Source organism: Limulus polyphemus, unplaced genomic scaffold (genome assembly GCF_000517525.1).
Source record: "Limulus polyphemus unplaced genomic scaffold, Limulus_polyphemus-2.1.2 Scaffold2137, whole genome shotgun sequence".
Taxonomy (NCBI): Eukaryota; Metazoa; Arthropoda; class Merostomata; order Xiphosura; family Limulidae; genus Limulus; species Limulus polyphemus.
Genome location: NW_013667747.1, coordinates 77,922 through 91,024, shown reverse-complemented (window position 1 = coordinate 91,024; position 13,103 = coordinate 77,922). Strand labels below are relative to the sequence as shown.

The window sequence follows — 13,103 nt, the reverse complement described above, 5'->3', positions numbered from 1 at the left end:
TTGACCGTCACATTATAACGCCCCCACGGCTGAAAGGGCGAGCATGTTTGGTGTGACAGGGATTCGGAACCCGCGACCCTCAGATTATGAGTCGAGTGCCTTAACCACCTGGCCATCCCGGGCCGTATTGGTAATGCATAATGCATAGTTCTGCCTTAACCACCTGGCCATCCCGGGCCGTATTGGTAATGCATAATGCATAGTTCAAGATAGTTTAACTGCATAATTTATCAGTCATAAAGACAATTTAATGATAAGAAATTAGTTTAATTACACAGCATATCAACTGGAAACAAAGAGTTCAGGGTAAAATAACGGTTTAGTTGTAGGGTAAATAAGTGGTAAAAACAAAGTAAACGATAGTTTAATGATAGAGTGAATCAGTCCTAAAGACAAGATCGAGATAAAACACAGTTTACTTAAAGAATACACCTGCGGTACAAACAAGTCAGGTAATAAAAAAACTCCCTTGTATGACAAATATTTTATAAGAACAAAAGATATACGACGTAAATAACTGGTAATTTAATTAACAAAACTTAGTTTTACTTGTTTTTAGGTACAGACTACGTAGGTCGTTTTAAATCAAAACTCTCTACAGCAGTCTTCAGTTGTTGTTGTTTTGTAGATTATAGTTGGAGTGATTCTTGTACTGATGGCGTCTTTTTCTTGTACTTTTGGCTCAGATGAGATCCTAAAAAATACGTGATTTTATTTAAATATATATTAATAACATGCATCCCAATAGCGGATACAGAGGTGGGGGTTCGAACCCTTCCCTGTTCGTTGGAAAGTGTCCTCAATATGCAACATTTTGTTCATCGTTTTTGGATTTTCTAAAAACAACTCGTTATATAAATTTCATTACGTCATTTTCCCTTTGCGAGGAACTCTTACACCTAAAATAGAGTCAATTTGACTCTATATAGGTACTGCGAGCTATAATCCCCATTTTCCAAAGGTGACAGAAAAATCATGCTCTATATAGGTACTGCGAGCTATAATCCCCATTTTCCAAAGGTGACAGAAAAATCATGCTCTATATAGGTAGTGCGAGCTATAATCCCCATTTCCCATAGGTGACAGAAAAATCATTCGCGTTCGTCATGCTCTCTCTCCTCCTGACAGGTATTTAGGTCTTTGTGACCTAGGAGGGTCAGGTGCACTGAGACCTCTTCCTCCCTTCCGAACCGTGGTAAGTCGTCCGTGAATTTAGAGTGTTAATACTACAAGAGGGTCGGAGTAAACCGCACTTGCTCCAACCCCTTTCAGGGCAAGTGTCATGCTCTCTCTCTCTCTCTCCTAATAGGAATTTAGGTCATTGTGACCTAGGAGGGTCAGGTACTCTGAGACCTCTTCCTCCCTTCCGAACCATGGTAGGTCGTCCGTGAATGTGGAGTGTTTCTTATTCGTATGACCACATTTTGAAATTGGTGGCAAACCAGAAACTGTTACAATGTTGAACGGACTCGGAGTCATGAACTGTCCATTTGAATGGACAGATTCCTCAAAACTGTCTGTTTTGAAAAATGCCTGTCCATGTTTGTTTTTTTTTTTCGTTTGTCCATTATACGATAAGGGAAATTTAGTATATTAATGTATTACGTTCGTGGATATGGCCTTGGAAGGGGTCAGATGTTATACTCGTGTTCGGGGTAGAAGCCACGACTCTCATGTAGAAATAAACATAGCATTTCGAACTATTTTCCGGTACTACAATATCAACAATCGTAAAGGAAGGAGGAGATGTCGTAAGCATACTTGATTGTCCCCGATCAACACAAGAATAGACTTGGATACCAATAAATAATTCAAGCAAGATTGTAAAATTCACAATGGACAAAGAAGAAACGAGACAGATATTAGGTTAATGGACAAACGAAAAATATTTCATGGGCAGGCACTTTCAAAATAGACAAATTTTATATTAAAGGATAAACAAATGTAGTTTTACGTTACAATTTGAAATCAGATTAGGAAAAAAAAGGGGCTATTTAGATTTACTTCGATTTTTTTTTATTTTGTGGTTACGAGGTCGGTCAAATTGACCAACCTTGTATTGAGTTAGGGTAGAGAAAATAACAGATGAAATATTTGTTTGCTTGTTTGTAATTAAGCACAAAGCTACACAATGGGCCATCTGTGCTCTGCCAACCACAGGTATCGAAACCCGGATTCTAGCATTGTAAATCCGCAGACATACCGCTGTGCCACTGAGGGCCCAAATGAAATATAAAGTTTTACTGAAACAAATGTTTGAAATGTATTTAGGAGGTTTTAGAGAATACGCAAATGACATCTGAGGTTTTTGAGATGAATAAAAGTATTTTTGACCTTAACATGAAAATCACTTTGCGCTCGAACTGGTAAAAAAAAGACTCATATATTCACAGACAAATCTGTAGTAAAAAATACTTTATTAAAATAAATTATTTGTTGTGTACAAACGATTGTAATGTTTACCAAAAGTCAACCAAATTTTGTGAAGGTACACATACTATATTAAAAGTTATAGTATTAAAACTATTTAGAAGTAAAAATTGTCACGTGGTCGGCTTCTGGGACCGAACCTGTATTGAGAGAGTTAGCCCATTCGCTACGAATAGGTCAAAGTGCGTATGTCACGACCTTTTGCAATTACATCCAAAATTTAATTAAACTACTTTATTAACAATATATATCAATATAGTTGACATTAAACATAAATCATAGATCAAATTTTAATAACGTAAAAGTGTCACTTTCGTATTTTTAAAAGTATATATATATAAATGCTAAACTTCACCTTCTCTATATCACACGACACTTCTCCACTCCAAACTATTTATTTCAACATTTTCTGCAACCCTATAAAGCATCGTAACTTTCCGTAGAATTTCATACTTACATTATATATATATATATCTTCGAGCTAAACTATTAAATTTTGGTGGGAATTGGCCACCCATACAGCTTTTGTGTTATAGAGATATCAGCAATATTAGTACTGGTCAAATCTCATGCCTTCCTCTGAGCATCCTGCTTTCAAAACTTGTCATAAATTTTCTCTGACGTTTGCTATTGTATTGTTTGTACCCAATAGAAGGCTCAGGGTTTAAAGTTCAGGGACAGTGGAATAATAATTTTATAGTTTTTTGTTGTTGTTGTTTTTTTTGTCGTTTTCTTCAAATGCAGTATACAGTCATTCATGGATGATCTGCTAATTTGACTCTCCTAAACGATACATTAAAAGTAGAAAACCCTTAACTCATACCAACTATGTCAACCCGCGAGATGAACTTGTCCCGTTTCAAGTAGTGAGCACAGACACAGGGCCAAACTGGTATAAACTCTTATGAAATAGTTATTGCCGCATACAACCAGGATTAGTATGTTGGAGCTCTGCTTGACCACGTATGGAAGTAATTTTAAGCCATTTCTCTGTTAGTTAAATAGCTGGATAAACTATATAAGTCTTAGGGCATTTAGGGCATTCTATTTTGTGTGTGTGAAATATTTCGTATGTCACAATGTCGGTAAAAATGACTGAGCCTGTATACATAGAGTTAATAAAACACATGTAAAATACTTTGTCTTTAACATAATTTGACGAAAATATTGAAACAAAATGAGTTTGAAGATGCTTGATTCGATCATTCGTATTAGACCACAGTCTAATTTTAACGGAAAATCTTGTAAAATATTTTGTTGTTTCAAAATCTATGTTGAACTGTTTTACTTCAGATATTTATTCAGATCAAAACTGAAACCAAAATGATACACAATATGAATTATTATCATGACCAGGTGGCTAGGGCGCTCGACTCGCAGTCTGCGGGTCGCGGGTTCGAATCCCTTTCAGCCGTGGGGGCGTTATAATGTGACGGTCAATCCCACTATTCGTTGGTAAGAGAGTAGCCCAAGAGTTGGCGGCGGGTGGTGATGACTAGCTGCCTTCCCTCTGGTCTTACACTGCTAAATTAGGGACGGCTAGCGCAGATAGCCCTCGTGTAGCTTTGCGCGAAATTCAAAAACAAACAAACCCTCCCTTCAAAACATTCTGTACCCACATTTTAAGAATATTTCATGAAAGTTTATGTAATTTAAAATCAATTAATATATATATATAATAGTTTATACTTTATGTCCTTACTTGAATCGTACTGTTAAGGTTGATTGTTTTAAGATCCTATTCATAAATTATTCATTTACTTCTAGAGAAGATAACTGTGAAACCAAACTTAACGGTAGTGAGTCTCACGTGCGTCGATCAATTATTGGATGGCAGGGAAACGGTAGTCTGAGGTCTGCAGCCACTCACCCTAATTTTGGTAAGATATCATGTAAAACCTTTAGTGTTAAATTACAACGATATAATAGTGGTCTTCTGAAAACTAAAAGTTAGTGATATAACCTGTTTGTTTTTAATTAAACATACTAATATTATAAACATATACGATCGTTAAAGATGCTTCTGATCACGATCAATTTGATGACATCATTTGTATCTGATTCATTTCTGGCCAAGACAAAATTATATTGACCTTACTAATGATACTGAAAAAAAAAATCACTTGACGTCAAAAACTATGTTATGTATAATTTACAAAGTAAGAAACCCAAAAGTTGTCAAATGGTCGATGTCCGTCTCTCGGGGTTAAATTGTAAATAAGCAGGAGGTATAAAACTGTGAAAGCTAGCGAGGGGAATTATTATTATTACTGAAAACACTTTATGGGCTTGTTAAGAATAAAGTGTGAAAATCGTGGATAGTTTCGTTGGAATATTGTGATAAGATTTCTATCCTTACTGGTTTTATCCACTTTCAGATTTATAGTCCTTCGTATTTCTTAATCGAAATCAACAAAATATGAAGTCTTTCGAAAAAAATGAGTCCGAAAAAAATTCCAGGGTTCGATTCCCTGTGATGAACAGAGTTTAGCTTGTCTATTGTTTAGTTTTGCGCTAAAACGAAAAAAAAAAATTGAATATGAAGAATTAACGACGACCAACAAATTACTGGAGTTCTGTTTATCAAAGTAGTAAAAGTTATATATTTAGAAGTAATAATTTTCACACATTCGCTATATATTTCTATATGAATTACCTAAATTTATTTATTTATTCCTGCTATTATTAAAATGTCTCATAAACGTAAGTAAGGGGCCTCTCTTGATTGTTTTAAATAAGAGGTCTGTAATATATATTAATAACCCGATGATTTTCAAGCAATTATTATCATAACACCCTGCACACACGATAATGGAAAAAAATAAAGACATATTATGTAATGTAAGTGAGATGAAATGTTCTAGTTTGTACACGTAGCCATTCAAAGAGCTGTTAAGCTGAAGGCACAGACACGTTCTTAACAGAGTTTATGTTCTCTTGTCTAATTGATGTATTTCTTTACTTTATTTAGGGCGATCACTAGAGTTGTTTCAGCTACGGGATGAGTTAGAAGTAACAAGAAACAGTGTTGAGCGATTGGACACACGGGTGTCCATGTTGACACACGATGTAGAAACGCTAAGCCAGGATGTACGAACCACGCTCACGCTCTTGCAACAGCTGTGTTGTCTAGGTCATCCTCGCGATATTTCTCAGAACGTGTATACTAACGTCACACAAGCATTAAGTTCCAGCCAGCCAATAGGGTTCTCTTCAGTAGAATCTTCCCAGACACCAAGAGGCAGAAGCAGTTGTGGTACTCAAACAGATCAGCATCTGTTGCACAGTCTGTTGGAAAAAATCAGCGATTACAACTCTCCGCCTCCCAATTCCGGATACTCATCATCTTCTTCAAACGACGAACGAGTCAGGTTTATCATTGGAAATAACCCAACAACAGAAAAAGAAGATTACGAAAGTATATCAGACGACAGTGTTCTGAAGAGTTCGTTCCTGATGGGCAGCAGTGTTTCTCCTCGAGATCCGATTTCTCCCTGCCTAATTACTGCGTTGGACAGCGAGACACCCGAATGTCTGCCATCTCCAAACCCATTTTCAGTGATAGTCAACAATCACAACCACGATTACGAGGAGGATTTGGGCGAGACAGTTCCGCTAAAAAAAAAGGAGAGCTTTTACTAATTGTTAATACCTTATTAAAAGCGCTTTTAGATGTCTGTCCGACGATACATAAAACTCATCTGAGAAACGTGGGTATTACAGCCTATTTTGAAGTCTCGAATGAAACTCAAAATAAATATAGTTTACAATTTATATTTTATAAATTCGGATATGTAAATGTGAACATAAAACATCAACATACTAACGTATTATAGGCTTTATTAACTAATATAAATGAGACCCAATTCAGCATTAGAGGAGGAAATAGCTGGGGGCGTTTTCCCACTTTATCCAACTGGGAGTTTCATACTGTCAAATTTTTTCTGTTAAAAATTCACTTAAATACTCGTATTATTCCTGCAGGGATACAAGTCATTTACTTGTGAAGAATAGTACAAGATGTCAACTGTGTATTATATGATTTCACCAAAGGTTGATACACTATTGATAAAAGCTTCTAACCATACACACGCACTTGTAATCTTTGAGTCTTGTCATTATTTGCTTCAGATTTATGACATAGGGTGTTATACAAGAACTTGAATAATATTTAAATATATTCTTGAAAACACTAAAAAATTGGGATTTTAAAATAATTAAACTTGTTGGACTTGTCAAATGAAGTGAGTTTCTTTAATTTGACATATCGACTACGAGTGTAATACAGTAGAACCTCGTAGTACGAGTGCCTCATTATACGAGTAATTCGCTTTACGAGCAGTCATTGACAAGAATTTTTGACTCGTACAACGAGTAAAAATTCGTTGTACGAGCGATTGTCAGTTGCGGCGGTGACTAAGGTAAAGAGAGGCTAACTGACGTCGTCAATTTTAAGAAAAAAACCGGTCAAAATCAAGCTGGAGCACATAGGCTAGGCGTCTCGAGTATTCGTTCACTTTATTGGAGGAAATTATTCGAAGTACGTCTCAGATGACGTTACTACTAATACAATCATTTTATCTTAGTTGTTGATCGCCACCTCGCCCATTCACGTGCTCAGTTTATCACTATCCTACCACTAAAAGCAGCCTGCGCTCACTCAATTCACAAGTTCATCTCGTAGCAGTAAGACCCCGAACATTTTGTGCTTATTAATATTCTGTTTTGTCCATTTTTGGATTTATTGTGTCGGTGAGAGACAACTCGCACAAATAACTAATCTGTAAAAAACAAAATATCGATCGATCGACTATATATTATTACGCTAAGGCGTGTGTCCCGCTTGCTACTTTCTATATTTTTTATCTTTTTTATGAGCATATAAAAATGTAGATAACACAATTTTTTAAAAACGCCTTTTAATTTAAAAAAAGAATATTTTAGTAGAACAATGTGAGGAAAGAGTTGATTTTAATTATGATTATAGTATGAGTTTTTAAATAAATAACTTTTTTAGTATATTTGATTATTCTTTGTAAATATATAAGGCAGAAAATATCTTTTAAATATTTGCTAAAAATGGTTTTGGCATGTCTACTAATTAATTATTAGTATTATTATTAATTATTAAAGATCGGTTGTTTAGTTAATAATTAATAGTTCGTAGTTAGGTTAGTTGTTATTATGTTGTAAAGTTATAATTATTAATTACAGTTAATCAGTTAGTATAAATAATCAAAATTTTTAATCGTTAACCATTTATAATTATGATAATAGTTAATAATTATTACTCAAAGAATATTTTCATAAGTATATTTTGTTTTTTACAGACTAGTTATTTGGGCAACTTGTCCTTAAATTTTTCTGGTCGAGTTGTCCCTTTGCCGTTCATCTCATGCAAGTAAGACCCCGAACGTTTTGTGCTTATTAATTTTCTGTTTCGTCCATTTTTGGGTTTATTGTGTCAATTTTTTGTGCTTACTATGGGTCAGAAGAAAGTGTGTGATAAAGTTTTAGGTGCTAAGAAGAAAAAGCTTATTACGATAGAAGTGAAGAAAGAAATAATACAAAAACACGAGGCAGGAGCGCGTGTAGTGGACCTGGCACAGAAATACGACCGAACAACATCGACGATCTGCACTATCCTGAAGAAGAAGAATGAGATAAAAGGGGTTGCACCGGCAAAGGGTGTCTCTAGGCTGTCCAAGCAAAGAACGAATATCCATGAGAAGATGGAAAAACTGCTTCTCCTTTGGATCAACGAGAAGCAGCTCGCAGGTGATATCCTGACAGAGGCAATTATCGCTGAGAAAGCCCGAATGCTGTATGGGGATCTCCAGAAACAGAGCCCAGGACCATCGACAGAAGAGGCTCCAGCAGAAGAATTTAAAGCAAGTCGGGGATGGTTCGACAAATTTAAGAAGCGAACTGGCGTGCACAACGTCGTGAGGCACGGTGAAGCAGCCAGCTCTGATACAAAGGCTGCCGAGGAATTCGTTAAAGAGTTTAGTTCGCTCATTGCAGAAGAGGGATATGTCTCTCAGCAGGTGTTCAACTGCGATGAAACTGGACTCTTCTGGAAGAAGATGCCCAGAAGAACGTATATTACCGCCGAAGAAAAGAAGCTGCCAGGCCACAAGCCTATGAAAGATAGGCTAACTCTTACATTTTGCGCCAATGCGAGTGGGGACCTGAAAATCAAACCCTTGCTCATATATCATTCAAAAAATCCTAGGGCGTTCAAGGCGCATAGAATCCAGAAGGAGCAACTGCCTGTCATGTGGAGAGCTAACGCTAAGGCTTGGGTCACAAGGGAAATTTTTGTTGAATGGATTAATAACATTTTTGGTCCCCGGGTCCACACGTACCTCAAGGAGAACGATCTTCCTATGAAAGCCCTATTCGTTCTTGATAATGCCCCGGGACACCCTCCAAACCTTCAAGACGAAATCTTGAAAAATTTTAAATTTATTAAAGTTCTTTACCTGCCGCCGAACACCACTCCCATATTGCAGCCGATGGATCAGCAGGTGATTTCAAATTTTAAAAAATTGTATATCAAACATATGTTCCGTCGGTGCTTTGATGTCACCGAGAACACAAACCTGACCCTACGTGAGTTCTGGAAGGACCACTTCAACATTGTGAATTGCCTCGGTATCATTGATGTAGCCTGGCAGGGCGTAACGAGGAGGACTCTTAATTCTGCATGGAAGAAATTGTGGCCTGAATGCGTCTCCGACGGTGACTGTTCAGGTTTCGCCACAAACGCACCCGAAGTCGAGGATATAGTGTCTCTAGGCAAGTCTAATAAAAAAGCATGCAAGAAATAATCATGTTTTATTAATCTACTAAACTTAAAACGGAGACCATCTAAGCGTATGGAAGACGGTGAAGCTGGGAATAGGTTATTGTCTGTTACGAGAATCTTTGTCCATTGAAACGTCAGGTAGAATAATTTCTGGTGTTTTAATATTTCTTTCATCATCACTTGCTTTGGCATTTTTGGCCTCACTTCCGTCACTTTGAGCACTTGCAGATCGTTTCTTGAAAAACCTATCAAGAGTAATTTGCCTTGTTCTTGATTCCAAAATGTCACGAAAATAGTCAACACCATTGTCGTTGAATAAAGCAGTCGCACGACATGCACTTAATTTTTGTGGGTGGTATTTTTCAACAAAGAGTTGCACTTTTTGCCACATCATAAGCATTTCTTTGATATCACTTGTAGGGAGAACCTCCGATACACTTTCCTCTATTTCTGGTTCCTTAATCTTTTCCATCGCATCCGTGTGCTGGTGTTCCTGAAGCAGCAGAAGTTCCTCTGTCGTTATTTCTTCTCCATCTTCGTCGATGAGCTCGTTAATGTCTTCATCGTCAACCTCGAGGTCCAAATTCATATTACATGTGCACTATTGTTTATTTTTTTAATTGCACCTTTTCTGTTTAAAAAATAAACTTAAAAACAGGCATTTTAGGGATGGAACGGATGATTTATTTTCATATTAATTTCAATGCGAAAAATTGCTTCGTAATACGAATAAATCGCAATACGAGCTCGGTCTGGGAACGATTTAAACTCGTACTGCGAGGTTCTACTGTATTGTAAAAACAAAGGCTTCCTGTCAAGATAAAGTATTGTAAAAACAAAGGCTTCCTGTCAAGATAAAGTATTGTAACAACAAAGGCTTCCTGTCAAGATAAAGTATTGTAACAACAAAGGCCACTTGTCAAAATAAAGTATTGTAAAAACAAAGCCCACTTGTCAAAATAAAGTATTGTAAAAACAAAGGTCACTTGTCAAAATAAAGGACTGTAACAACAAAGACTTCCTGTCAAGATAATGTATTGTAACAACAAAGCCCACTTGTCAAAATAAAGTATTGTGAAAACAAAGACTTCCTGTCAAGATAATGTATTGTAACAACAAAGTCCACTTGTCAAAATAAAGTATTGTAAAAACAAAGGCCACTTGTCAAAATAAAGTATTGTAAAAACAAAGGCCACTTGTCAAAATAAAGGATTGTAACAACATACGCTGCCTGTGAAAATAAAAGATTGTGACAACATAGGATGAATGTAAAAATAAAGGCTTTGAAGTTTTTCGACATAAAGACATGTAAAACCAAAGGCTGCTTGTCAAAATAAAGGCTTGTAAAACCAAAGGCTGTCTTTTGACATAAAGACATGTAAAAACAAAGGCTGTCTTTTGACATAAAGACATTTAAAAACAAAGGCTGTCTTTTGACATAAAGACATTTAAAAACAAAGGCTGTCTTTTGACATAAAGACATGTAAAAACAAAGGCTGTCTTTTGACATAAAGATGTGTAAAAACAAAGGCTGTCTTCCAAAATAACGGTTAGTAAAAACAAAGGCTGTCTTTTGACATAAAGACTTGTAAGAACAAAAGCTGCCTGTCTAAATAAGGGATTGAGAAAACAAAGGCTGCCTGTCTAAGTAAGGGATTGTAAACACAGGCTGCTTGTAAAAACATAAGCTGTGTTTCAAAATAAAGAGTTGTAAAAGCATAGGTCATCTTTCAAAATAAAGGCATGTTAAGGATTTTACAGATATTAAAATCACCAGAAAGTTTTTTTTTCTTCTTAGAACATTATTGAACATTTTTAGGATATGTTAATACAACTATAATATATTTTTGCAACTACTGGGAAATACTTTTAGATACACAGATATAAACAGGTTTGATTAATACTTTAATGTGTATATAACAATCTTTAAAAGAAATTCATCTCACTGTTCATAACAAAGAACAATATCGTGTAAAAAACAAATCACAAAATTGTCTAAACTTCCCTGGGGGTTTAATACTTAATGGTATGAACTGCAAATGTTTATCCTCATGCTAAAGACTAGAAATAAAAACTAAGAAACACTCACTTCGAACAGCATTCAGAAACTCAGGACAGAGTGAAGCAGGTACAACTGGCTCAGGAAGTTCTCGAAGGAAAAGCTTTAACAAGCTGGCAGCAGAGGGCACATCTCCTTCTGTCTCTAACTGAGCATCCCCAGTCTGGTCTATAGCAGTTTTAAGTTTGTCTATCAAGCGAGCATTACCTCCTATTCTGAATAAACCTTCTTGTTTCAAACCTATAAAAAAGTAATTATATAAAAACCTAACAATATTGTATTATACTGAAGAGAAAACTATAACAAAAAATACAAACAACAAAATGCTACAAGTAATCAATTAAAATCATATTTGTTTTAAGATACATTAACCTATTCAATGACTGATTTTAGGGCAAGGATCAGTAGTATAAAAAGAAGCAAAACATTTAAAAAAAATTACAGCTTTGCTAGGAACATACAAAATATATCATACTCTTTCAAACACAAAATATTCCTTTACCTATACTGTGTTAAATGATATACTGCTCTCTAATGGTTGCAATAATAAATTCAATAGTCACTCCTATGACCTCCTTACATACCACATAAGAGACCAAACTCCCAATACAAGAGACATCATGATTTAATTTCTCCAGTCAGTAATCAAGAAAAACAAGAAGTATTTAATTACTATTACATACAACATACATATCAGATGCCACTGCTGTGATAAATGCGAGTAAATAAGCCAGACACACACACATATCTGTATATGGACAAGTTGTCACTGCTTTAGTGATTTTAAAAGGGATGGGGCAAATACTGGAGATCAGTAATTAAATAGAAATATGAATACTTCATATTTTTATGAATACAAATACAGCAAAAATGCTAATTATTTGAATGCAAATACACAGGAATATATTCATGAATACTTTGTCAGATAATATGCAATAATAATGAAACAGCAGATAATAAGATTTCAATACTTTTATTTTATGAAACAAACTTTTTAGAAATTGAAACAAACAAAATTTGAACAAATAATAACATTTCAATACTTTTATTTTTTAAAATGCAATAAGAAAGTTTTAGAATAAAAACTATTTTTAACCTGTAGCCCCTGCAGCCAATTTTAAATTCCTTTCTGCACTGGTACTGCATTACATTCAAAATTTAATTAACCACTTTACTAACAATGTATTTTGTTGAAATTATTATTATCAAGTACATTATAATTTAAATTTTTACATTATCTACATTTTATTCATTTATTTTAAAAAGAAACATCTAAAACAGCTATTAAAACTGCAGTTTTTGTGGTCACGTCATCCACTCACGGTTACAATTCTCAACTATTAAGAGCCCTTATACAAGAAACTGTGAGTAGCTAGTGTAGGCTGTTATTTAAGAAAGTCGAAGTCCACCATACACATGTATTTTATTACCATCTAGAGACATTCCAAGAGTTTCTTCCCACAGGAAATCGTTGTAAATTTTTCTTTAGTTTAAGGTCAGCCAAACCCACTTGCAATGTCATAGCTGTGTTGCTACACAATAGTTTGAAACTGAATGACATGCTTATAACAAACAGAAGGAGCAGATTTCATACTATTTATCTAACTAGGCAAAGAGACATTACCAGTGTATGGATTTGTATGTATGCAATAGAAAAGAAGCTTAGTTCATTGTTGAGTGGTGCCCTTAACATTTGGTAATACTTTCTCACTTTATACATATTAGATTGATAGACAGTTAAACAGTCAACCCTATGATGCCCAGTTTCATTATCAGAGAAAAGGTAATGTCACTCTCATCACC

The 13,103-nt window shown here is 35.3% G+C and overlaps 1 protein-coding gene across 1 annotated transcript in view; it reads right to left on the bottom strand.

Annotated features, from left to right (window-relative positions):
- LOC106466056 (protein FAM13A-like) overlaps nucleotides 1-13,103 on the bottom strand; it is a 96,807-nt gene that overhangs the window by 58,303 nt on the left and 25,401 nt on the right. The window contains 1 exon segment of the mRNA XM_022394012.1: nucleotides 11,331-11,540. Within this exon segment, the coding sequence (XP_022249720.1) occupies nucleotides 11,331-11,540 (210 nt within the window).